Raw genomic sequence first — 27,547 nt, forward strand, 5'->3', positions numbered from 1 at the left:
CACTATTTGCATTATGCAGGTTGCTTTCATTACAGTGCGATTGGGGAAACCTGTTCAACTCTGTGCTTTGAAGGTAACCGCAGCCTGTTCTGCTATAACACGACTTTCCCTAACATGAGGGTTCTAAGGAACATATCTATCGTGTTATAGCAGAACTCCCTGTGCGTGGTGGGATTTGGTAAATTGGTTTATTATTGTCACATGTACCGAGGTACAGTGAAAAACATTGTTTTTCATGCCATCCATACAGATCATTTCATTGCAACAGTGCATTGACTTCCATATTTCCTTACGACACAAGAGGATGTTATTCAGCCCATCGAGAGCAATACCTATCCCCCACTGCTTTCCCCACATTCTCATGCAATTGTTTCCATGCAATGCATTTTCTCTCACATAGAACACTACAGCACAGTACAGGCCTGTGTAAGGTAAAACAATAACAGAATGCAGAATAAAGTGTTACAGTTACAGAGAAAGTGCAGTGCAGGCTGACAATAAGGTGCAAGGTTATAATGAGGTAGATTGTGAGGTCAAGAGTCCGTTTTATCGTACTAGAGGACCGTCCAATAGTCTTATAACAGCGGGATAGAAGCTGTTGATGATTTAGACATGCCTCTAGACCAAGTAGAACCATAGAACACTACAGCACAGAAAACAGGCCATTCGGCCCTTCTAGTCTGTGCCAAAAGTCTGTCTGCTTTGTCAGCAGATCCTCACCATCTGCTTTACACAGAGAGTGGTGGGTGTGTACAACGCACTGCCGGCAGAGGTTGTGGGGACAGATGCATTAGGGACATTTAAGAGACTCTTGGATAGACACGTGAATGATAGAGAAATGGGGGGCTATGTGGGAGGGAAGGGTTAGATAAATCTTAGAGCAGGATAAAATGTCAGCACAGCATTGTGGGCCGAGGGGCCTGTACTGTGCTGTAGTGTTCTATGTGAGAGAAAATGCATTGCATGGAAACAATTACATGAGAATGTGGGGAGAATACATTACAGGGGGAAAGCAGTGGGGGATAGGGATTGCTCTGTGAGCCAGCATAGAGTCGATGGGCTGAACAACGTCCTCTTGTGTCATAAGGAAATATGGAAGTTTGATACCATTTATTCCGGAGGTAACTGTGTCCTTTCCAATAGTGTCCTGGGAAGCCTGGTTGTGCTGAAAATGCCTTCCCAGTGATAGTCAGTGAACAAGTTTCTGCTTCCCAGGGTTAGGGTTCAAGGCACTTTGGAGCTTAATTTAACAGTCCAAAGACATCCTTGTAGGGTCCCTACAATGAGTGACTGTAACCCTATGAGGAAGAGGTGTGAAATAAGCCAGAAGTGAACTGAAGAAGCCTGTTGCATTTTTACTTTCTCTGAAGCAGTGTCTTGGGGTGGAAGATGATCCCTCTACCCTGGTACTGAGGAGTGGGTGATATCTGTACTTGAATGTCTTTAACCCAATGTGGTCACTGCAAACCAACTAGGACACAGTCTTGGCAGAGCCAGGACTTCATCTGGTGATGTAGGTCCAGGATGATTGAAGCAACACACAAAATGCTGGAGAACTCAGCAGATCAGGCAGCATCTACGGAGGGAAATGGACAGTCGACGTTTCGGGCTGAGACCCTTCATCCGGAAAATGTCCATTGGTCTGCTCATATGTCCATTTCCCTCCACAGATGCTGCCTGACCTGCTGAGTTCCTCCAGCACTTTGTGTGTTGTTCTGCATTCCAGCGTCTGCAGTCTCTTGTGTTGCCGGGAAGATTGAAGACCAGACTCTGCTGCATAGGCCTATTGCACAGGCACGCCCTCAGTTCTGATCACACAACTGTATCGGATGTTATCCACATTCTCTTCTCAGCACCACCTCCCCTTGTTCTCATATTTCTTTCCTTATGGCATAGGAGGAGGGCATTGAGTCCACGTCAGCTTTCTGAACAATCGCATTCCCACTTATTTCCCTGTTACGTATTCTCCCTCGCATGCCCACCCACCTACAATTTACAGTAGCTAACCAACACATCTGAGATGTGGGCGAAAACCAGAGTACTCTGGGGAAACTCACAATCTTAAGGAGAGTGTGTAAACTCCACACAGTCAGCACCTGAGGTCACCGGAGCTGTGAGGCAAACGTGTTAACTGATCCGTTCCTGTCCCAACTCTTTCATTCTCTCTATCCATCTCGCCCCATCTCTCAGCTTTCACTCGTCCTGTTCTGTCCTCTGCCCTCCACCACAGCCTGCTCTCCCGCTGCTGGCTGCCCTGCACCTCCAACCCCCCCCCCCCAACTATCTCCGTTCACCCCATTCAGGGCTACTCCCTTACTCCCTGCTTGCTGATCACCACCTTTTCCCCACCCTAGTCGCGGGTGTGCTGGCGTAGTTCAGAGAGCCCTGGCCCCCACCCTCCTGGTGTGTCAGCCCCGTGCTGCCTGATGCTGGCAGATCACTTTCTCCCATTGCACCAGGGGAGTGTTGGTGGGTCCTGGCACTGGACTTGCCCGCTGACAGAAATGGATTCATCCCATGGGAGCATCTCCCTTTCCATTATCATTCAGCCTGCTTCCTGAGCTGCCCCTAAACTCTCAGTGCCTCTGTCTTGCCTATGACATTGAAATCCTTTTCAAAGTATTGTCACTGTTGTAATGAGATAACGGGTGCAGTCATTCAGTGCACAGGAAGATCCCAGAGCGTGATGCTAACCTGAGCACCTGTTTTGGTGATGTTTGTTGAAGGATGCATACAAAATAGGAGCGGGAGTTGGCTACCTGGCCCCTGAAGCCTGCCCCACCAATTAATCTCACAGCAGATCTGATTTTAATCTGAACTCTGCATTCTCTCCTGTCCCTGGTAACATTTCACTCCCTGGCTTATCGGGAAGCTATCTACTTCTGCCTAAGAAATATTCAAAGTCTCTGCTTCTGCCACCCTTTGAAGAAAGGAGTTCCAAAGACTCGCCACCCTCAAAGAAAAATTCACATCATCTTTGGAAATCAATAAACCGCAGAGGCTGGACACCTGAAATAAAAATAGAAAATGCTGCAAATAGTGAGCAGCTCAGGCAGCTTCTGTGTAAAGAGAAACAGTTAACATTCCATGTGAAAGACATGACAAAGAGTCTTTGACCAGAAGTATTAACTCTGGTTTGTTTCGACAGACGTTGCCTGCCCTGCTGAGTGTTTCCAGTGTTGCCTGCTCTCATTTCACATCATCTCTGCCTCAGGCAGACCCCTCACTCTAGACTCTCTCGTGAGAAAACATCCTCTCCATTTCCACCTCGTCAAGAATTTCCGTCAATAATTTTTGCAATCTCAGCTAAAGTGCTTAGGAAATCCATTAACACTTCCTATTGTTTCTCCTGGAGGGTGCCATATTCTTACCGACAGCTGGGATTATCTGTAAAATATTCCTAGCTCATTCTTTTAAAAGTTTTAAACACTCCTGACGAATTCAGACAGAGCACTGAGTGGTAATCATTTTTTAATGTTAAGAGGTCTGACCTCAGACAGAGTTAGGTCTTTAATTACACTTCCTAGTGGTGAGATTCTGTAACGTAGTGCTAATAATTGGTAGAGACAACTACTGATTATTTGTCCTGATGCAGGGTTTCAATCCAAATGGTCAACAATTCCTCTCCCCCCACAGATGCTTCTCGACCTGCTGAGTTCCTCCAGCAGGTTGTTTGTTGCTCCGGGTTCCAGCATCTGCCATCTCCTGTGTCTCCACTAATTATTTGCCGCTTTCTATTGGGGTTTTTACCACCACTGCGCATAACTGTAAGGATGTCTGCGGGAAGGATTGAACACTTATGATGAAATGTAACGGTTGTTGTGTGGGCATCTGGAACAGTCACAGTAAGATTCCTACAGTCATCAGCTGCCTTTGTGTTAGCTCAGTTTTGCACTCCGTTCCAAGCTAGGTCTATTCTCTCTGGAGCGGAGGGGACATAGTTGATGTGATCAAAAATATGAGCGGTATAGATCCCTTACTAGAGGTGAATAAAACTAGAGGACATTGATTTAGGTAAAGGGATTTAGAGGGGATCTGAGGGGGACCAGAGAGTGGTGAGTACCTGGAACATGCTGCCCAAGAGGGTGGTGGAAGCAGAGTCACTGATAGCATTTAAGAGCTCAAGTTCAAGTTTATTGTTCTCTTAGGCATATACGCACAGGGTATAAATGCCATGAAAATTAGCTTTTTGCAGCAACGCTATATTACAAGACATGGACAAACAAGTTAACGTAAGCTTAACATAAATTGTTGTTTAGATGAGCACTTGAATCTCCCAGCACAGGCCAAGTGCTGGGAGATGGGATTAATACAGATAGGTGCCCACTGGTTAGCAAGGGTGTGGTGGGCTGAATGGCCTTTTTCCATGCTGTATGACTGACCCCAACACATTACCAGGTTGTCAGAGGAAAAGATCCAGGAATGGGTTCAAAGCCTCCTTGAAATCCAACATCCCCGCTGACTCCTGGGATCCTCTGACCCAAGGCCGCTCAGAGTGGAGAAGGACCACTCAAAGTGGTATCGAGAGCCTCGAGGCCACGTGTAGGGAGCACGCAGGAACACTTGAGCACACTGCCTCGTGCTACCTGCCTGCCCTGTAAGGCACCACCTGTCCCACTTGGGGCAGAGTCTGCGATTCCTGTGTTGATCTCATCAACCACCCCGAACCCACGGAGCTCAAGTGGAAGGAGTCACCCTCGATTCCGAGGGACCACCTGAGAAGTTAGTTCAGTGGGTGGCACTCTGACCCCTGAGAGTTCAAGTCCCAGCACAGTGATTTGAGGACAATCTAGGGACACACAGGAGATGGCAGATGCTGGAATCTGGAGCATCAAACAATCTGCTGGAGGAGCTCAGTGGGCCCAGCAGCATCTGTGGAAGAGGGGTGGTGTTAGAAATGTCAAATACTAGAGGACGTGCATTTAAAATGAGAGGGACAAGTTTTTACACAGAGAGCGGTGGGTGCCTGGAACGGGCTGCCAGGGGTGGTGGTGGTGGAAGCAGATACAATAGTGGTGTTTAAGAGGCTTTTAGATAGACACATGAATATGCAGGCAATAGAGGGGCAACTGCACTTTCTCTGTCACTGGAACACTTTATTCTGTGTTCTGTTATTGTTTTCCCTTGTACTACTTTAATGCATTGATCTGTATGGACAGTATGTAAGACAGGTTTTTCAGTACATGTGACAGTAATAGACCAGTTTACCAATTTGTAGATCATGTGCAGCCAGAGAGATTTAGTTTAATTTGGCACAGACATCGTGGGCCAAAGTTCCTTTGAGGATGCTGTGGTGCCAGAGGTACACCTTTGCAATAAGATATTAAACCAAGGCCCCGTGTACTATCACGTGGATAAAAAGGAAATAAAATCCAATGGCTTGTGCTTTGAAGAAGTTCCTTGCAGTACTCTGCATGCTCCTTATCCCACATCCAGCAGGAATATCATTCCTGTAGTATAGTGCTTTGGGTGTGAAAAGCATGACACAAGTGCACGTCTTTCATATGGTGTTTTTACTTGAGGCAGAAATATCAGCTAGGTCACTGGAGAGCTCCCTGCGTCGCCTGCCAGTGGTATCTTTAAATACCCCATGGGAAGAGGCAGATGGTTATGACATCTTCTCTCTCTGACATCAAGACTTGTCCAATCTTAATCTTCGTAAAAGTGCCTTGCAGTGTTTCTGGACGTGGTACAGATGTTATGTTGTTATAATGTAGTATTGCCCAAACAACCTCCAGCCAGCCCTTTCACCTACATTTCACAGTGCGTGCTTTGAGGTCACTATAAGTGGGTTATGGTCAAAGTAAATAGCTTTGTGTGGACAGATCTGTTTTTTTTTACAAACTTTGTACTGTTTATCCATTGATAAGCTGGGTAAATACTGAGGGAAGTGCATGAGTGATGAGAGGAAAGTGGGTGATTGGAAGTAGTGTGAGACTTTCTTTCTGTGGATTTAGTATATGTGACAGTGAAGAGTGTTACTGAAAAGGAACAGAACAATTTCCTATTTCAAACAATCAGTGCCCACCATAAATAGCAGAGCAGATGTAGAGAGCAGTATCCATTGCTCTGCCATGTACCCCAGCCCATGATTAAAATGTAGAAAGAGCAGAGAACCATTCCCTCTGGTAAAAGTGTCCAGGACAGGAGGGCCTAACATTAAAGTCCTCATATAATCCATTCGGAGGTGGGAAGCACTTTTTCAGATGGTGGAAATCTCGAACTCTGACCCCTTCCCTCCACCCCACAAAGACCAGGGTGGGGGGGGAGGTTAGTTGAAAATTTCAGTGCCAAATTTAAATTTTGTTGGGTTTCAGAGGTTAGTGTGGGGGAAGAGGTCTAATTGAATAGTGGAACGTACTTGAGAGGCTGAATAACAGGCTAGTCCCATGTTCCACCCCACTCCTCACAAAACTCCTCCAGCAGGGCCACCTGATATGAGTGTATAAAATGATGAGAGGCTTGGATAGGGAATAGTCTTTTTCCCAGAGTGGAAATGTCAAATACCAGAGACCATAGGTTTAAGGCGAGAGGGGGAAAGTTTAAAGGGTGAGTTTCTTTTCCCACGGAGAGTGATGGGTGCCTGGAACGAGCTGCTAGGGCAGGTGGTGGAGGCAGATACTAGAGGTGTTTAAGGTGCATCTAGACAAGCAGGGAATGGAGGGATAGTGTAGCGGTTAGCATAATGCTATTACAGTGCCAGTGACCCAGGTTCAATTCCAGCTGCTGTCTGTAAGGAGTTTGTACATTCTCCCCATGACTGCTTGGGCTTCCAGGTGCTCCGGTTTCCTCCCACGTTCCAAAGACTTACAGGTTATGAAGTTGTGGGCATGCGTTGTTGGCGCCGGAAGTGCGGCGACACTTGCGGGCTGCCCCCAGAACACTACGCAAAAAGATGCATTTCACTGTGTGTTTCGATGTACATGTGACTAATAAAGATCTAATGTGCAGGCAGATGGGAATAGTTCAGGTTGATGTCATGGTCAGTGCAGACATGGTGGGATGAATGGCTGTTCCTGTGCTGTATTGTTCTATGTTCTAACCCATTTGCAGCGTATTCCAGATTATAACTGTGCACCCTGTAGGAGAAACATTTCTCTCCCCCTTGCTGGTTTTACCAGACAGCTGAAGCCAGCCACTCTTTCCTTCCAATGTTAGACAAGGCACTTCCAGCAACACAGTGAGCTGGAAGTGCCTTGTCTCGCCAGAGAGTTGCTGCACAGTGATCAGGTGCACAAACATCTGTGGCTTACGGTCTGCCTGTTTGAACTCCAGGCGTTCCAGCTCCTCTAGTAGAGCAAAAAACAAACTGCTGGGGGAACTCAGCAGGTCAGCAGCATCTGTGGAGAGAAGTGGACAACGTGGATCAACCTTCACCCTCCCCATCCCCCTCCTGGCTCCATTCCCCTCTTTTTTTTTGTCTTCTTCCATCTCTCGTGTCTCCCGACTCCACCTTCCCCCTTCCCTATCTCGCTCGATCTGCCCGTCATCATTCAAAAGCCTCTCCCCCAGTCCACCACTCACCTCTGGTCTCTGTCTCACCGCTCCTCCTCTCCTCTTTGTACTGTTTATTTATCCTCTCCACTTTGTCCTGATGCAAGGTTCTGACGTGAAACCTCGACAATTCCTTCCATTTGTTTCCGATGCTGCCTGACCCACTGAGTTCCTCCAGCGGTTTGTTTTAATGCTCCTGCTTCCAGTATCTGCAGTCTCTTGTGCCTCTAGATAGACGTCACTTAGCAGAACATCAGACGTAAGGCTTGTAATCTTTCTTACCAAAGACTGTATTCTTTTTACCGTTTTGAAGTCTCTTAATGAGATCTTTCCACGTTTGACCAACTTACAGACTCACTGTATCAAACGGGAGCTCTGATCTGTGCGAGATGAATGTGGAAGATATGTTGAACGTTTCAGGAGGACCAAGAAAGGTTGAGGTGCAACACTTGCCACTCGGAGGAGTCTTGAGGTTAATATGGATAAAATTATTTGCACGACATGGTGACTAAGTCATTGGTGGGCAGGAATTGAGGGAAAGTGCTCCAGTGGAGGGTTTTGGGATGTGGAATGCTACACCTGGGATAGTGTCGGAATCTGAACCTATCGTCGCTTACCAAGTGAAGTAGAAATTTGTGAAAAGGATAATTCCAAATGTTACTACCCACTGGGAATAGGGTAGGACCATGTGATTTGGCAAGCTTGCTAAGCCCAGTACATGATTCACAGAAGGCTGGTACGTGGGTACAGCAAGTAACTAAGAAAGCTAGCAGAATGTCACTGAGTACAAAAGTAGAGAGATTGTGCCTCAGTCACATAGGGCATTGGTGAGACCACATTTGGAGTACAGTGTATGGTATTGCTTTCCATATTTAAGGAATGATGTGTTGGGAGCATTTGAGAGAAGGTTTACCGGACTATTACTTGGAATGGGCAACTTGTTGTGAGGAAAGATAGGAGAGATTGGGACTTTGATTGAAACATGCAAGCTCCTGAAGGGGTCTCCACAGAGTGGATGTTTCTTCTTGTGGGACAATCTAGAACTAAGGGTTACTGTTTAAGGGTAAGAGGTCTCCCAGACAGAGATAAGGTAAACAGTTTTTTTTCTTTGAGGGCCTTTGAGTCAGAGAGTCATAGAGAACAGAAACAGGCTTTTCAGCCCACAATGTCTGTGCTAACCATCGAGTACCCATTTATATAAATCCCATTGACTAGCACCTTACCCATAGCCTTTAGAGCTCTCTTCCTCATAGGATGATGGAGATAAAATATTTTTATGGCAGAGAAAGGTAGATTCTTGATGGGCAAGTGGGGTAAGAGTTTACCGTGGATAAAATGTGTTGTCAAGGTTACAGTTTGATCAGTTATGATCTTACTAAATTACAGAGCAGGTTTGAAGCACCAAGCTCAACATTTGCATGTTCATAATGACTAAACCTCTCCTTGTGAGAGCCGCTACAGTCAGTAGAGTTATGTGATTAATAACATAAGCAGAAGTTGGCCACATGGTGCCTGGAATCTGTTCCCTGCAACCCTTGACTTCCCAAAAACCTTGAATCTAGTTAATGACTCTGCCTTTACAGCTATCTTGTGTAGAATATTCCAAAGATTCATGACCTTCAGGGAAGAAGTTCCTCATCTCTGTCTAAAATGGGTGATCTTTAATTCTGAAACTATTCCCCGTTTCTGGACTCCCCTATGAAAGGAACCATCCTTGCCATCCATCCTGTCTAGCCCCATCAGTATCCTTTATGTTTCTATACAATCACCTTTCATTCTTCTAAACTCCAGTGTTTATGCTCAACCATTCCTCTTAAGAAAACCCTTTCATTCCACAAGTCCAGTAAACATTCCCTGATCTACATCCAATGCAAGTGCATAGAGTTATACAACACGCAAACAGGCCCTTCGGCCCAACTCGTCCTGCCTACCTGAGCCAGTCTCATTTGCCTGCATTTGGTCCATATCCCTCCAAACCTTTCCTATCCATGTACCTGTCCAAAGGTCTTCTAAACATTGTAATTGTACCTGCCTCCACCACCTTCTCTGGCAACTCGTTCCATATACTTTTTTGCTCTGTCTGTGACTGCATGAAACTACAGATTTGTGGACACAGCTCAGCACATCACCTCCCCTCCACACAGACTCTGTCTACACTTCTCGCTGCCTCGGTAAAACAGCCAACATAGTCAAAGACCCCACCCACCCCGGACATTCTCTCTTCTCCCCCTCCCATCGGGCAGAAGGCTCAAGGACAGCTTCTATCCCGCTGTTATAAGACTATTGAATGGTCCCCTAGTACAAGAAGATGCACTCTTAACCTCCCAATCTACCTCATTATGGCCTTGCACCTTATTGTCTGCCTTCACTGCACTTTCTCTGTAACTGTAACACTTTATTCCACATTCTGTTATTTTTTTGACTTGTGCTACCTCAATGCACTGATGTGATGAAATGATCTGTATGTGTTGCAGTTTGCAGCTGGTGTCGTGTGGCTTAGCTGATGGAGTCATAGAGCAATATAGCACGGATACAGGCCCTTCAGCCCAACCAGTCCATGATGACCACGGTGCCCACCCAGCTAGTCCCAATTTCCTGTGTTCAGCCCATATCCCTCTAAACCTTTCCTACCCATGTACCTATCCAAGTGCTGCTTCAATGAACCTATTGTACCTGCCTTAACCACTTCCTCTGGCAGCTCATTCCATATACTCACCACCCTCTGAGTTGCTCCATGGGTCCCTTCTAAATCTTTCCTCTCTCACCTTAAATCTGCCCCCTAGTTTTGGAGTCCCCTGGGGAAAAGACTGTTACTGTCCACCTATCTATGCCTCGTAATTTTAAACATTTCTGTAAGGTCGCCCTTCATTCTCCTACATTCCAAGGGATAAAGACCCAGCCTGACCAACCTCTCCCTATAACTCAGGCCCTCAAGTCCTGGCAAATCTTGTAAATCTTCTCTGCACTCTTTCCAGTTTAACCCCGTATTTCCTACAACAGGGTGACCACAACTGTACACAGTATTCCAAGTGTGGCCTCACCAACGACTTGTAGAACTGCAACGTAATGTTCCAATGATTTAGCTACCTTCCTTCTCCGGGGCTATATTCTAACAGACCAAGAGGTTGTCCCAAACCTGCTGCTACTTGTCACGCGTCTGATCTCGCAAATTCCTTCTGAGTTTGTTATTTCCTGGGGAATATCTGTCTGTACCTATGTTTTGGGAGTTCACAAACCTGACACTTGGGTGGGACACTGCAATGGAGGGAAGTGATTCTGTTATGTAGAGTCAGAGAGAGAGACAGCATGGAAACAGCCCTTCGGCCCACCAAGCCTGTGCCAACCCTCAACCACCTACATTAATCCTATTTTCTCCCCACGTCATTCTCCCAGATTCTACCACTCACCTACACACCTGGGGGCACTTTCCTCCTGCACATCTTTGCGATATTGGAGGAAGCCCATGTGTTCGTAGGGAGGACACGCACACTCCACAGAGACAGGAGCTGAGATCAGGATCGAACCCAGCCTACTGGAACGGTGAGGCTGCGGCTCCATCAGCCGCACCACGGCGTTGATCTGAGAGCCCGATTTTTACCCTCAGCCTGTGTCCCCGGCCACAGGTCACTGAGGGGGATGAACGCTGGTTTGTTGCCCGTGTTTGATACTGCTACTCCGGATTTCAGTTCCAATTCCAGAGTTCCCCATTTCCATTTCTGGAGTTCCCCATTAGCCATACTCTAGCCAGTGCAGCTTGCATTGTGAAAATCTTCCACGGAAATGTGATCAAACAATTGGGTCACGTAAAGGATATTGGGAAAGATGATCAAAAACTTGAAGGGTTGGCTTTCAAGCAACACTTGAAAGAAGGAGCAGGTTTGAGGGGAGGAATTGCAGTGCTGAAGCCCTCTGATGCAGCAGCAATGAGAAATGGATGTGCAATAGCTGAGCTTGGTTCTTGTGAAGTTACATGGATTTGAGGAAGAACTCATTCACCCAGAGGGCAGTTGGAATGTGGAACGCACTGCCTGAGGGGGCGGTGGAGGCAGCGACTCTCACAACCTTTGAGAAGTATCCAGACAAGTTCTTGAATAGTCGGCATGTAGAAGGCTGCGGACCAAGTGCTGGTAAATGGGATTGGTGTAGATGGTCAGTGTGGACATGGTGGGCTGAAGAGCCTGTTTCTGTGCTGTTTGACTCTATCACAAGCTTAGGTACAAAGACCGCTGTTCCCTACCACTGTGTTCTTGGCAACCAGAGTTATATCGATGACATAACTACTGAGTGTTGAAGCTGGTGGAGTAAGCACGGTATTAAAATGGTTTGATCGTTGGTATAGAGGGTGAAAGTGTGCCTGTGATCTTCATTGCCCCAACACTCCGTATGGTGTCTTCAGCTGCCCAGACCCTAAGCACTTAAATTCCCTACCTCCTAGCTCACCACCTCCCTAACTCTTCCCTTTCTATCCTTGTTCCTCCATCCTACCAACTTCTGGTGTCCGATTCTGATCAGGCGACCGTGAAGCTCTCTGGGATGTTTTGCATTTACGGTGCCATACAAGTGTCAGTTGTGATGCTGTCACCTTGGATGAGGTTCCATTCCAACAAGGGCTTTAGAACAATTCCTACATTCCAAAACATTTTACAAAGGTGGCGGCGATTAAGGGCAAAAGAAATTAATTTAATAGAAAGTGTTAAGGTTGCAAAAGAAATAAACCAGACTAGATAGAAAGAGATTGATGCCAGTGATTGTAGGGTCTAGATGGTGACAAGAAGATTAACTGGAAGAGATGTAGGAACATGCTGGAGAAACTGCTTTAAGGTCGTAAAGCTGTCTAGTTTATTGATCGAATTAGTGTTTATGTGAGCATTTATGGGTGTTCAGAGATGGTCAAAGGAACTGGGGGTAGTGGGGAGCAGCAGAGGGTGAACAGACAAAGCAAGTAGAAACTGAGTGCCTTGGTAGATTTAAGTTGTTGTGAATAATTTGGTGAAAGTAGGGGAAAGGTTAGAATTGCACTGTTTGGAGTTCAGCCTGCCAACCCCTTGGGTGAATGATTCATTTGTTGCTGTAATTGCTTTGTTGGATGACGTCTGTTGACCTTTGATACTAATGTGCACAACATGTACCGAGAGGGAGAGTCCTTGGTAGCCGTATAAATGCAGGCTGTAACACTGGGTGTTTAGAGTCCTGGGATAGCTTCCCCTGCTCTCTCACACACATACATAACTCGCCCATCATGTTTCGTGCCATCGTCAGACTTGGTCGCTTCGTGTGTTCCGACAGTGCCTGTGTTGGGCAAAGCTATGGCACTCGCTGTGGACGTGTTGCTTCCACAACTTTCCTACAAGCGACAGTTGCTGTTAAGTTCCCAGCCCTGAAGAGGTAGGTTTTGTAATAAAGGGGGAACTCGCATGCGTGTGTGCTTCGTCTGTGCCCCAGTGGGCTGTGCTCTTGCCTGAGTCAGGTTGTGGGTTCCAATCCTACTCCAGAGATTTCAGCACAGTCAGGCAGACTGAGGTGAAATATGTGCTGAAATCTCTGGAGTAGGATTGGAACACACAGGGTACTGAGACAATGGTACACCCATCAGTGCTGCTATCTTTCAGGTAACGTGGATGTAAACTCCTGTGACTTTTGAAGAGCAGTGAGATCTCGCTGGTGTTCTGGTCAGTAGTTATCCCACAACCAGCATCATTTAAACAATGGGTTCTCATCCAGGGAAACGTCAACCACCCTTCTGCCTCCCCAAATGCAGCTCAACCCGCTGAGTTCCTCCAGCATTTTGTTCTTAGCTCACTTAATGTATTACATTGCTATTTTGAGATCTCACTTTGTCTAACTGGACAACCAAGTTTTCTTCAGTATCTTGGGTGACTATATTTGGGACATCATATCATCGTTCTACATACACTGGCTATAATTTCATTGACTATTCACCCTAACACTACCCATAATCAAACTAATGGAATATGTACTGTACCAGCCATTAATGAATACCATAAACCATTTTATTATTACGTATTACTAGCTTGAAAAATCCTTTAAAAATATATAGGAGAATTTGCGTAAAGTAAGATTTCCTAAGTCAGGTCATTTGTAACCCAGGCAACCCCTGTATTCTAGTTCTGACCTGGCCAGAGATTTTACATAAAAGGCTCAGAAAGTTTCACTCCTTCTATGCTCAATACCTCTGTTTAAGAATCACAGGATCCCATGTGCTTTGGTGACATACTCTCTCAATACAGTATGTCTCACCAAAGATCTGGGTGGCATATAGGAGGCACAGTGGTGTAGTGAGTAGAGCTGCTGCCTCACAGAGCCAGTGACCCAGGTTCAATTCTGACCACTGCTGTCTGCGTGGAGTTTGTACGTTCTCCCTGTGACCGCGAGGGTTTCCTCTGGGTGCTCTGGTTTCCTCCCACATCCCAAAGACGTGCAGGTTGGTAGGTTAATTGATTGCTGTAAATTGCCCCTAGTGTGTAGGTGAGGGGTAGAATCTGGGGACAGTTGATGGGAATGTAGGGAGAGTAAAGTGGGATCAGTGTAGGATTAGTGCAAATGGGTGGTTGGTCAGCATGGACTCGGTGGGCAGAAGGGCCTGTTTCTGTGCTATATCACTCTCACTCTATCTTTGTGCCCGAACTCTTGGCTCTATATGCAACTGCATTTATATAATCCCCATAACAGTAAAAACATCCCAAGCTGCTTCAGAAGGTAGTTATCGATCAACAGTTTACACTGAGCCAGATGACTAACTATGACTAGGGCGACAAGGTAACGTAGCAGTTAGCACGATGTTATTACAGCACCAGCGATCGGAGTTCCAACTCCTGTCTCTGTCTGTAAGGAGTTTGTACGTTTTCCCTGTGTCTGTGTGGGTTTCCTCCAGGTGCTCGGGTTTCCTCCCACATTCCAAAGACGTACAGGTAGGTTAACATGGGTTTATATGGGTGGCACAGGCTTGTGGGGCCAGAAGGGCCTGTTACCATGCTGTAAATTTTTTAAAGTATTAAAAAAGTTTTTTAAGCTCTGTCAGGGAGAGAGGTAGAGAGATTTAGGGTAGGATTTGCGTAGCTTGGGGACAGCAGCTGAAAACATGGTTTGTATTGGTGGAGAAAAAACTTGGATCACACTTGTGGGGAAAACCTATCTTGGAGGGTGTAGGGCTGGAGGCAATTAGAGACAGGAATGGAATAGGGGAAGATTATTTCGGCTGAGAAAAATTGATGTACTGTTAACTGGAAGACAGTGTAGGTCAGTGGACTGTATCTGTTGCTGCTTGTGTGAGTGTGGTAAATGGCTCTCTTAGAAGGAGGTGGGGGGGACGGGGGGGGGTGCGATAGACCGGGGGTCAGTCTGATCTCATCTCACTGATGGTCAGAGGCAGAGGTGAGGGGGAAACGCACTGGGCTTCTGTTAACCAGCCTTTCCTGATGCAGACTGACCTGCCCAACTCCACAAACAAAGTGTGTGTAACTCCCTGTAGCAAAGGGAGCCATCCTGAGGCAGGCACTGATACAACAGCGAGCTCTTCCGAGAGAACTATCACCCCCGCACAAGTAGCAACAGAAACCACAGCAGTGGCTCTATCCTGGATACAAATGGAAGAGATCTGGGAGGGGAGAGGGCTCAGGATATGGTCTAGGATGTTTTAAGCATCAGTGTAAGAGGACATACAGGTGAGGGATTGAGCTAAGTAGGGTTTCAAACAAAGGTAATGGGTAATTTGTGTTGACTGTTTCCAGGGCTTGTGAATTTACTTTATAACTTCGGATGTAGGATTTACTTGCATTTCCTCAGGTTTGCTATGGGGAGTTGGGAAGGAATGGGGATTGTTCCCCTGGACAACATATTCCCTCCCCTCACTCCTTCCGGTCACCCCTGCTTGTGCTCTCCCAGACCCCCAACTCCCTCCCCCCCGGCTCTATGCCCTCTTGACTATCCCACCCCTCCATTCCTCCTCGCTCTCCCCACACCCCCCACTGCCGCTCCTGGCTCTGTCTTCACCCCCTTCCCCTCCAACCCCAACCCCCCCCCCCCCCTTCCCAGCTTCCTCACCCTCCCCCCGGCTCTGTCACACCGCTCCCGCACCCACACCCCTCACCCTTTGCCTCTCTCACCCCACCCACACCCCTCACCCACACTGTCACCTCACCCCTCACCTCTGTCACCTCACCCACAACCCCCCACCTCTCTCTCGCCCCTCCAACCCACACCCCTCACCCTTCTCACCTTTCACCCTCCCCCTGGCTCTCTCTCCCCACCCCCTCCCTCCTGGCTCTCCACTCACTGCACCCCTCCTTGCTCTAGCCCCTCTGTGCCCCTCCCCACGGAGCCCTGCGTTATCTGCAGTCCCATCCACATCCCCCCGACGATGAGCTGTCACTGCTGATCCCACTGCATCACCGCAGGGTGGCAGCTGATAGGCCGAGGCTGAGTCAGCACACCGTGGGCGGGTCCCTGCCTGCCCCAGGGTGGCTACTGCCCTGCGCATTGATGTTGTGGAGTGCCCCAGGGTTCCCACACGCTGCAGGTACTGTGTGTGTGTGTGTGTGTGTGTGTGTGTGTGTGTGTGTGTGTGTGGTTGGGGGAGGAGGCAGTGTGTGCTGAAACTGCTCGTTCAGCAACCTCCGATACAGAAACAACCCTCTGGTAACTTGTGGCTGAGAATGCATCGCGGTCTGTTTACAGTTTGGAATGGTTTGCTAAATTGTCAGGATGCAGTCAAGCGCTTGCTCTGAATGTTGTACTCATTGCTGCGGAGTGTGGAATTCTTTCCTGCGTATCACAGAGATTCTGGGGAAGAACTGAATTTGCAGCGACACAAAGGAAATGCATGCTTCAGAGTTGTGGTGCAGTGAGTCAGGGATTGATAGGAGTGTATTCTACACAGTATCCTGCTGCCCTGCATTCCTGTTGTATGGCCTTTGGTCTCTCTCTGGCTCTGAGCATTGCTCTCTCTATCTGCCTCTGAGTGTCTCTCTCTCTCTATCTCTCTCTCTCTCTCTCTCTCTCTCTCTCTCTGTATCTGGCTCTGAGTGTGTCCCTCTCCCTCCCTCTCCCCCTCCCTGAGTGTGTGTGTGTGTCTCTCTCTCTCTCTCTCTCTCTCTCTCTCTCTCTCTCTCTCTCTCTGTATCTGGCTCTGTGTGTGTGTCTCTCTCTCTCTCTCTCCCTCTATCTGGCTCTGAGTGTGTCCCTCTCCCTCTCCCTCCCTCCATCCCTCTCCCCCTCCCTGAGTGAGTGTGTGTGTGTGTGTCTCTCTCTCTCTCTCTCTCTCTCTCTCTCTCTCTCTCTGTATCTGGCTCTGAGCATCTCTCTCTCTGTCTCTGGCTCTGAGTGTGTCCCTCTCCCTCCCTCTCCCCCTCCCTGAGTGTGTGTGTGTCTCTCCTCTCTCTCTCTCTCTCTCTCTCTCTCTGGCTCTGAGCATCTCTCTCTCTCTCTGGCTCTTTCTCCCTCTCTGTATCTCTCTCTCTCTCTCTCTCTCTGTTTCTGGCTCTGAGTGTGTGTGTGTCTCTCTCCCTCTCGCTCTCTGTATCTGGCTCTGAGTGTCTGTGTCTGTCTGTCTGTCTGTCTGTCTGTCTGTCTCTCTCTCTCTCTCTCTCTCTCTCTCTCTCTCTCTCTCTGGCTCTGAGTGTGTCCCTCTCCCCCTCTCTCTCCCTCCCCCTCCCCCTCCCTGAGTGTGTGTGTGTCTCTCTCTCTCTCTCTCTCTCTCTCTCTCTCGCTCTGGCTCTGAGCATCTCTCTCTGTGTGTGTCTCTCTCTCAGTGTCTCTCTGTCTCTCTCTCTGTATCTCTCTGTATCTGGCTCTGAGTCTCTCTCTCTCTCTCTGGCTCTGAGTGTGTCTCTCCCCCCCCCTCTCCCCCCCCTCTTCCCCCCCCTCTTCCCCCCCTCTTCCCCCCCCTCTTCCCCCCCCTCTTCCCCCCCCCTCTTCCCCCCCCCTCTTCCCCCCCCCTCTTCCCCCCCCCTCTTCCCCCCCCTCTTCCCCCCCCCTCCCCCCCCTCCTCCCCCCCTCTTCCCCCCCCTCTTCCCCCCCCTCTTCCCCCCCCTCTTCCCCCCCCTCTTCCCCCCCCTCTTCCCCCCCCTCTTCCCCCCCCTCTTCCCCCCCCTCTTCCCCCCCCCTCTTCCCCCCCCCTCTTCCCCCCCCCTCTTCCCCCCCCCTCTTCCCCCCCCCTCTTCCCCCCCCCTCTTCCCCCCCCCTCTTCCCCCCCCCTCTTCCCCCCCCCTCTTCCCCCCCCCTCTTCCCCCCCCCTCTTCCCCCCCCCTCTTCCCCCCCCCTCTTCCCCCCCCCTCTTCCCCCCCCCTCTTCCCCCCCCTCTTCCCCCCCCCTCTTCCCCCCCCCTCTTCCCCCCCCCTCTTCCCCCCCCCTCTTCCCCCCCCCTCTTCCCCCCCCCTCTTCCCCCCCTCTTCCCCCCCTCTTCCCCCCCTCTTCCCCCCCCTCTTCCCCCCCCCTCTTCCCCCCCCCTCTTCCCCCCCCCTCTTCCCCCCCCCTCTTCCCCTCCCCTCTTCCCCCCTCTGCCCTCCCTCTCCCCCTCTCCCTCCCCCTCCCTGAGTGTGTGTGTGTGTGTCTCTCTCTCTCTCTCTCTCTCTCTCTCTCTCTCTCTCTCTCTCTCTCTCTCTCTCTCTCTCTCTCTCTCTCGCTCTCTCTGGCTCTGAGCATCTCTCTCTCAGTGTCTCTCTGTCTCTCTCTCTCTGTATCTGGCTCTGAGTCTCTCTCTCTCGCGCTCTCTCTCTCTCTCTCTCTCTCTGGCTCTGAGTGTGTCCCTCTCCCCCTCTCTCTCCCTCCCCCTCCCCCTCCCTGAGTGTGTGTGTGTCTCTCTCTCTCTCTCTCTCTCTCTCTCTGGCTCTGAGCATCTCTCTCTCAGTGTCTCTGTCTCTCTCTCTGTATCTGGCTCTCTCTCTCTCTCTCTCTCTCTCTGGCTCTGAGTGTCTCTCCCCCCCCTCTCCCTCCCCCCTCTCCCTCCCCCTGAGTGTGTGTGTGTGTCTCTCTCTCTCTCTCTCTCTCTCTCTCTCTGGCTCTGAGCATCTCTCTCTCAGTGTCTCTCTCTCTCTCTCAGTGTCTCTCTCTCTCTCTCAGTGTCTCTGTCTCTCTCTCTCTCTGTATCTGGCTCTGAGTTGCTCTCGCTCTCGCTCTCTCTGGCTCTCTCTCTGGCTCTCTCTCTCTGTCTCTCTCTCTCTGGCTCTGAGCATCTCTCTCTCTGTCTCTCTCTCTGTATCTCTGGCTCTCTCTCTGTATCTGGCTCTGTGTGTCCCTCTCTCCCCCCCTCCCCCCCCTCTCCCCCCCCCTCTCCCCCCCCCCCTCTTCCCCCCCTCTCCCCCCCTCTCCCCCCTCCCCCCCCCTCTCCCCCCCCTCCCCCCCTCTCCCCCCCCTCTGCCCCCCTCTCCCCCCCCTCTCCCCCCCCCTTCCTCCCTCCTCTTCCACTTCTCCCCCCTCCCCCTCCCCTCCCCCCCACTCCCCCCTCCCCCCTTCCTCTCCCCCTTCCTCTCCCCCTCCCTCTCCCCCCTCCCCCTCCCCCCTCCCCCTCCCCCTCCCCCTCCCCCTCCCCCCTCCCCCTCCCCCTCCCCCTCCCCCCTCCCCCTCCCCCTCCCCCCTCCCCCTCCCCCCTCCCCCTCCCCCTCCCCCTCCCCCTCCCCCCCTCCCCCCTCCCCCTCCCCCCCTCCCCCTCTCCCCCTCCCTCTCCCCCCTCCCTCTCCCCCCTCCCTCTCCTCCTCCTCCCGCTCCCCCCTCCCTCTCCCCCCTCCCTCTCCCCCCTCCCTCTCCCCCCTCCCTCTCCCCCCCTCCCTCTCCCCCCTCCCTCTCCCCCCTCCCTCTCCCCCCTCCCTCTCCCCCCTCCCTCTACCCCCCTCCCTCTACCCCCTCCCTCTACCCCCTCCCTCTACCCCCTCCCTCTACCCCCTCCCTCTACCCCCTCCCTCTACCCCCTCCCTCTACCCCCTCCCTCTACCCCCTCCCTCTACCCCCTCCCTCTACCCCCTCCCTCTACCCCTCCCTCTACCCCCTCCCTCTACCCCCTCCCTCACCCCCTCCCTCAACCCCTCCCTCAACCCCTCCCTCAACCCCTCCCTCAACCCCTCCCTCTACCCCTCCCTCTACCCCTCCCTCAACCCCTCCCTCAACCCTCAACCCTCAACCCCTCCCTCTACCCCTCCCTCTACCCCTCCCTCTACCCCTCCCTCTACCCCTCCCTCTACCCCCTCCCTCTACCCCCTCCCTCTACCCCCTCCCTCTACCCCCTCCCTCTACCCCCTCCCTCTACCCCCTCCCTCTACCCCCTCCCTCTACCCCCCTCCCTCTACCCCCCTCCCTCTACCCCCCCTCCCTCTACCCCCCCCTCCCTCTACCCCCCCTCCCTCTACCCCCCCTCCCTCTACCCCCCCTCCCTCTACCCCCCCTCCCTCTACCCCCCCCTCCCTCTACCCCCCCCTCCCTCTACCCCCCCTCCCTCTACCCCCCCTCCCTCTACCCCCCCTCCCTCTACCCCCCCTCCCTCTACCCCCCCCTCCCTCTACCCCCCCTCCCTCTACCCCCCCTCCCTCTACCCCCCTCCCTCTACCCCCCCTCCCTCTACCCCCCCTCCCTCTACCCCCCCTCCCTCTACCCCCTCCCTCTACCCCCCTCCCTCTACCCCCCTCCCTCTACCCCCCTCCCTCTACCCCCCTCCCTCTACCCCCCTCCCTCTACCCCCCCTCCCTCTACCCCCCTCCCTCTACCCCCCTCCCTCTACCCCCCTCCCTCTACCCCCCCTCCCTCTACCCCCCCTCCCTCTACCCCCCCTCCCTCTACCCCCCCCTCCCTCTACCCCCCCTCCCTCTACCCCCCCTCCCTCTACCCCCCCTCCCTCTACCCCCCCCTCCCTCTACCCCCCCCTCCCTCTACCCCCCCCTCCCTCTACCCCCCCCTCCCTCTACCCCCCCCTCCCTCTACCCCCCCCCCTCCCTCTACCCCCCCCCTCCCTCTCCCCGCCCTCCCTCTCTGTATCTGGCTCTGAGCGTCTCCCCTTTCCTATGGGTAAGCCTAGTAATTTCTAGGGTAGGGACATGTTTGGCACAGCTTTGTGCGCCAAAGGGCCTGAATTGTGCTGTAGTTTTTCTATGTTCTATATATTCCACCTGCTTCGACAGGACTGGCCCACCACCTCTTCATGACAAAGTGCCCTCACATCTTTATAATGAAATGCCCAGATAATGCACTCTCGTGCCAAGGTCAAGTGCTGATGTGTTGCACTGCGTGGATTGAGCAAGCGAACTGCAGTGACTAATGGGTCATGTCCTGGGACTGTTCTCTCCCGTCACGGGAGCTTCCTGCCCCGATGGCTCAGCTGATAGAGCTTTGCCAGTGGGTGAGTCCCACGGACCGGAGAGGTTTGAACTGCGCTCAGTTAGCCGACCGAGGTCAGAGCAGCAGTGTGTACAGAGCTGCTCCTTGATTAAGGAGTGGAGAAATTGAAATGCCCATTGCAGAAGGTGTCTCTGGTATCCCTGGGTGATACGATCAGGCTTCTGCTTGATACCCCCATGGTTGAATGAGCAGCAATCCCTCGCTGCCCAAGCTCACAGAAGCACAGCCACAGACAGTCCTGAGGTCAGTCCGCTCCTTAACCAGCGGAAAGAGAGGAAATCTGTGAGCAGTCCCTGTTCCTATCCCGTCACATCACCTGTGAGCTGCTGGGACAGGCAGCGTTCTGTTGTACAGTCTTTGACCTGAAACGTTAGCTGTGATTTTCCTACTACGGGTGCTGCCTGAACTGCTGAGTATTTCCAGCATCTCCTGGTTTTGTTTCAGGGTTTTTGATAAGATTTCTTTATTAGTCACATGTACATCGAAACACACAGTGAGATGCATCTTTTACATAGAGTGTTCTGGGGGCAGCCCGCAAGTGTCGCCACGCTTCCAGCGCCAACACAGCACGCCCACAACTTCCTAACCCTAACGTCTTTGGGATGTGGGAGGAAACCGGAGCACCCGGAGGAAACTTTAATTGATTCACTGCCCTGCCGGTGGTGGCGAAAGTCGAAATGAATTGATGGGCTAACATTCATACATCCTTTCTGCAATCCACGAAGCCCCATGGTCCCCGGAGGCTCTGACCCTCCCCAGGGGGTGGCCTCCAGAGGCTCTGACCTTCCCCGGGGCACAGGTTGTTCCTAACCTTTCTGAATCTTGTGTCTTCTGCCATCCCAGACTCCCCACCAGAGCCAACTGCCTGTCAAACTTTTAAGATCCTGCACCTCTCCATGAAGTCCCACCTCCGTGTTGTGTACTCGGCTTGCTTTGTTACCCAGCTCCCGGGGCTCTGGTGTCCGTCGTGCCTGGTTTTCATTCCCTGTCTCCCTCCATCTCCCCTAGTCTTTCCACGATGCCCGGATCCCTCCCTGCTACAGCTGAGGCCCGCTGGCCCAAGGATGTGGGCATCATCGCCATGGAGATCTACTTCCCGGCACAGTTTGTGGAGCAGGCCGAGCTGGAGAAGTTTGACGGGGTTGATGCCGGCAAGTACACGGTGGGGCTGGGCCAGTCGCGGATGGGCTTCTGCTCCGACCGCGAGGACATCAACTCGCTGTGCCTGACGGTGGTGCAGCGGCTGCTGGAGCGCAACAACCTGCCCTACGAGAGCATCGGCCGGCTGGAGGTGGGCACCGAGACCATCATCGACAAGTCCAAGTCCGTCAAGACTGTGCTGATGCAGCTGTTTGAGGAGTCGGGCAACACCGACATCGAGGGCATCGACACCACCAACGCCTGCTACGGGGGCACGGCCGCCCTCTTCAACTCCGTCAACTGGGTGGAGTCCAGCTCCTGGGACGGTGAGCCCCTGCGCTCCCCTCGTCTGTGACGTCCCGGGAACGCGCCACCCCCCCCACTTCACGCTCTTGCACTCCCGAGTGAATGGAAAAATGGGGAAAGACTTCCACTCACAACCTCGGGAAGTCCCAAACACACACAGTTCAGTCGTACAACACAGGACCAGGCCCTTCGGCCCACCACTTCCGTGCCATAGAACCATAGAACACTACAGCACAGAAAACAGGCCATTCAGCCCTTCTAGCCTGTGCCGAAACGTTATTCCACTAGTCCCATTGACCTGCACCCAGTCCATAACCCTCCAGACCTCTCCCGTCCGTGTATCTATCCAATTTATTCTTAAAACTTAAGAGTGAGCCTGCATTTACCATGTCAGATGGCAGCTCGTTCCACACTCCCACCACTCTCTGAGTGAAGAAGTTCCCCCTAAACCTTTCCCCTTTCACCTTAAAGCCATGTCCTCTCGTACTTATCTCTCTTAATCTAGGTAGAAAGAGCCTACTTGCATTTACTCTGTCTATACCCCTCAATTTTGTAAACGTCTATCAAATCTCCCCTCATTTTTCTACGCTCCAAGGAATAAAGTCCTAACCTGTTCAATCTTTCCCTGTAACTCAACTCCTGAAGAACCGGCAACATTCTAGTAAATCTCCTCTGCACTCTTTCAATCTTACTGATATCCTTCCTATAGTTAGGTGACCAGAACTGCACACAATACTCCAAATTTGGCCTCACCAATGTCTTGTACAACTTCACCATAACGTCCCAACTCCTGTACTCAATACTTTGATTTATGAATGCCAGGATGCCAAAAGCCTTCTTTACAACCCTGTCTACCTTTTTCACAAGATCACAAGACAAAGCAGAAGTAGGCCATTTGGCCCATCGAGTCTGCTCCACTACCTCACCATGAGCTGAACTATTCTCCCGTCTAGCCCCAATTCCCAGCCTTTTCCCCATATCCCTTGACACCCTGACTAATTAGATACCTATCAGTCTCCTCCTTAAACACCCCCAATGACCGGGCCTCCACAGCTGTATGTGGCAACAAATTCCATAAATCCACAACCCTCTGGCTAAAGAAATTTCTCCTCATTTCTGTTCTAAATGGGTACCCTCTAATTCTAAGGCTGTGCCCTCTTGTCCTGGACTCACCCACCAAGGGAAACAACTTAGCCACATCTACTCTGTTCAGTCCTTCCAACATTCGAAATGTTTCTATGAGGTCCGCTCTCATTCTTCTGTACTGTTTGCCTATCTACAATAATCCCATTTGCCCACATTAGGACCGTATCCTTCTATAATTTGCCTATTGAAGTGTCTGTCTAAATGCCTCTTGAACACAGTGATTGTCTCTGACTCCACCACCTCCTCTGGCAGCACATTCCAGATCTCACCCACTCTCGGTGAAAAAAGACTTGCCTCTCAGATATCCTTCAAAACTCCTTCCTCCCACCTTCAACCTCTGCTGTCTTGCTTTTCAAACCACCATACAGCACAGGTAGTTGTGCTATAACATGATAGTTACACTCTGAAGAAACCTTGCATTATAGAAAACTGCATTACAGCAGGACAGGCTGTAGTCACAAACAGTCTGCTGGAGGGACTCAGCGGGTCGAGCAGCATCTGTGGGAGGAAAGGAACTGCTGAAGTTTCTGGTCGAGACCCTGCATCAAGACAAGGATCGTGCACGAGTCCTGGTGCAGGGTCTCGACCCAAAACATTGACCATTCCTTACCCCCGCCATAGATGCTGCTCGACCCACTCAGTTCCTCCAGCAGATTATTGGTTGCTCCAGATTCCAGCATCTGCAGTCTCTGGTGTCTCCAGGCTGTAGTTTCCTTCAAAGTACAGATTTACGCAGGTCTTCCTGATCGGACTATAACCAATGCAGCCCGCATAACGCAAATAGTGTTCCCCATTCCATCAACTGTATTATAAACAGTTTGCATTATGGGAATACATGTTATAGCAGAACTACTTGTTTCTTAATCATACCTCACACCCAAAAAGCAATTCACAGATCAACACGTAATGGATGATATCCAACAATTCTGTAAGTACCATGACACCCTCTCTAACATACAGTCGATATATAGCTATTGCTGTATCTCTGCCAATGAGATTTGTGTCTCTTGCAATGGATTCTGTTGTACAGATGAGCGTGCAGAGGAGGAGGATTTAGCAGGAGAGCTGACCTTACAGTGAAGCCAAATCCTGAGCCACACTGATGACTTGGGGCTCGGGTCAGCGGGTGAGAGTGATGGAGGTCTGTGTCTTGACCCTTTCTTTCCCCTGTGGCTTGGCAGGACGGTATGCGCTGGTCGTTGCTGGAGATATTGCTGTCTACGCTACCGGGAGTGCACGTCCCACAGGAGGGGCCGGTGCCATCGCAATGCTGGTCGGACCCAACGCACCCCTGGGATTCGAGCGAGGTACGTTAGCACGGAGAGCCCCAGGGCTCGGATCTCCTTCCCGATGTGGCATACTGAACTGGGGAAAGAATTCCTGATCTGAAGGCAGCCTTTAACCAGCCGTCGCAGCCGCACTCATTGGTGTGGTCCCTGCCCAGAAGAAATGCGGATTACTTCAACCAGTAATGGCAGGACAGGCCTCTCCCCTGCACGACTGTTTAACTTTTTGCTTTACTACACGGAACACCCCCTCAATGGGCACCTCTTGCAGGGCTCAGCACATCAGTATGGGAGTAGGAGGGGGACATTCAGCCCCTCCAGTATAATCCACAATTCACTTTGACCATGAGTGATTTGTAACTTGACTCTGGCCAGGTTAAGTAACCCTTGAACCTTTGCTCACGCATCTCAGCTTGGAAGTTTTCGGTTGACATCTGGCCCCAACCCGCTCCGTGTTCTGGATGTGCTCTTAACGTCACCCTGACTCCCAAGGAGGATCCACCTGAAAAGTGGATATAAAACTAATAGTCCCTGCCTCTTGGGAATAGAGACCATACATGAATCATTAGGTTGAATTTGCTGCTGCAGGGCTGTTTAGAGTCATAGAGCAATATAGCATGGATACAGGCCCTTCGGCCCAACCCGTCCATGCCGACCACGGTGCCCACCCAATTTCCTGCATTCGGCCCATATCCCTCCAAGCCCTGCCCCTCCATGTACCTATCCAAGTGCTTCTTAAATGGTACTGTTGTACCTGCCTTACCCACTTCCTCTGGCAGCTCGTTCCTTATACTCACCACCCTCTGCGTGGAAAAAGTTGCCCCTCAGGTCCCTTTTAAATCTTTCCCCTCTCACCCTAAATCTGTGCCCCCTAGTTTTGGACTCCCCTACCCTGGGGAAAAGACTGTTACCGTCCACCTTATCTATGCCCCTCATAAATTTAAACATTTCTATAAGGTCGCCCCTCATTCTCCTACGTTCCAAGGAATAAAGACCCAGCCTGCCCAAACTCTCCCTATAACTCAGGCCCTCGAGTCCTGGCAACTTCCTCATAAATGTTTTCTGCGCTCTTTAACCACCTTTTTTCTGTAACAGGGTGACCAAAACTGTGCACAGTCTCCAAGTGCAGCCACACCAACAACTTAAACAATATAATGTCCCAACTCGTATACTGGATGGCCTGACTGACGGCCAGTGTGCTAAGCGCCTTTTAATGGACAGCAGGTGGCGATGGTGTGCCGCATTAGATGACTAAATTGAAGCTCTTTTTATTTACATCAATGAGAAATGAGGTTTTAGCTCTGAGTTTTCAAGTTGCAGTTTACAATGTAATGTACAAAAAAAACATTTGGAATTATTAGAGAATGCAGTCTGCGGAAAGTTGGGACTACTCCAGCCAGTTAACAGATGCTCTCCCCTTTGTGTGGCACCCTGGTAGAGCTGCTGCCTCCTAGCTCCAGAGACACCAGTTTGATCCCAACCTCAGCTGCTGCCTGTGTGTGGAATTTGCACGTTTTCCCTGTGACCACTCTGGTTTCCGCCAGGTGCTCCAGTTTACTCCCACATCCCAACGATGTGCGGGGTCAGTGGGTTAATGCTGTAACTTGCCCCTGGTGTTTAGGTGGATGACAGAATTGTTGAGAACTGTGAATAGATTACTGGGAAAAATTAGTGAGGGGATGGGTTTGCTCTGTGAGCTGGCATACACTCGATGGGCCAAATGGCCTCCTATGTTGTAAGAAAATATTAAAGATAACATTCAATTTTAGAGCCTTGTACTGTAACAATTTCTACACAACTAGATTTCTTGTACAGCAATGTGATTAGGAGACGGTGATTGCACCTTATGAGGGATATCGGGGCACTGGACTGCTGCAGCTCTTCAGAAGGGAGCAGCATTTGCTTAGCACTGCGCTGCTGGTCAGTCTGCACTCTGTGGCCATGTTTCTGCAGTGCGGCTTCGACACAGCCAGACGCCTTGGTGGTCGACTCAGGTGTCGGAAGTTCCTCGCCCTCTAAGCACGAACCTTGCGGCACAATGATGCACCAGTTAGTGCTGCTGCCTCGCTGCTCCAGAGACCCGGGTTCAATCCCAACCTCCGGTGCTGTCCGTGTGGAGTTTGCACGTTCTCCCTGTGACCGTGTGGGTTTCCCCCAGGTACTCCTAGTGTAGGTTGGCAAAAAGAATCAAAGGGGAGTTGATGGGTGTGTGTGAGAGAGAATAAGTTGCAGAGCTACAGGGAATAAGAAGGGCGGGAATGGGGCTAATGGGATTGCTCTCAGGGAGCCGACATGGATCTGATAGGTTGAATGGCCTCCTGCATCATTATAAGACTCCAACCAGTCGTGAGTGTGTGGGACCTGTTCATTGCTGTATGCAGACGTTGTGTGAGGTTGATTGGTACTGTCATTTCCCTGAACTGGGATTGTAAAACCTGACTGTAACCTTCATCACAGGCCTGCGCGGAACACACATGCAGCACGTGTATGATTTCTACAAGCCCGACATGGTATCAGAGTACCCTGTGGTGGATGGCAAGCTCTCCATTCAGTGCTACCTCAGTGCGTTGGATCACTGCTACAGGTTCTACTGCAACAAGTACCAGGCACAGAAGCAAAAAGGTGAGTTATTTGTGAGGTTGTACAGCACGGAAACAGGTCCTTCAGCCCAACTCGTCCATACTGGCCGAGGTGCCGAACTGAGCTAGTCCCATTTGTCTGTGTTTGGCCAATATCCCTGTAAACCTTTCCTATTGGTGTAACTGTCCAAATAACTTTTAAATGTCATAATTGTACCCGCCTCTACAACTTCCTCTGGCAACTTGTTCCACATACCC

The 27,547-nt window shown here is 50.9% G+C and overlaps 1 protein-coding gene across 8 annotated transcripts in view; it reads left to right on the top strand.

Annotated features, from left to right (window-relative positions):
- Positions 1-27,547, top strand: part of hmgcs1 (3-hydroxy-3-methylglutaryl-CoA synthase 1 (soluble)) — a 62,955-nt gene that overhangs the window by 21,834 nt on the left and 13,574 nt on the right. For 2 of the 8 annotated variants that reach the window (XM_052019277.1, XM_052019275.1), the window contains exons 2-4: positions 21,841-22,298; positions 24,606-24,731; positions 27,168-27,332. In XM_052019277.1, the coding sequence (XP_051875237.1) occupies positions 21,851-22,298; positions 24,606-24,731; positions 27,168-27,332 (739 nt within the window). In that variant the 5' untranslated portion in view covers positions 21,841-21,850. Of the gene's footprint in view, positions 1-7,604; positions 7,754-7,846; positions 7,967-12,613; positions 12,880-14,400; positions 14,424-15,962; positions 16,031-16,084; positions 16,150-21,840; positions 22,299-24,605; positions 24,732-27,167; positions 27,333-27,547 lie in introns of those variants that run through there. The other 6 variants (XM_052019274.1, XM_052019278.1, XM_052019272.1 and 3 more) reach the window with 6 other exon arrangements.

Source organism: Pristis pectinata, chromosome 7 (assembly GCF_009764475.1).
Source record: "Pristis pectinata isolate sPriPec2 chromosome 7, sPriPec2.1.pri, whole genome shotgun sequence".
NCBI lineage: Eukaryota > Metazoa > Chordata > Chondrichthyes > Rhinopristiformes > Pristidae > Pristis > Pristis pectinata.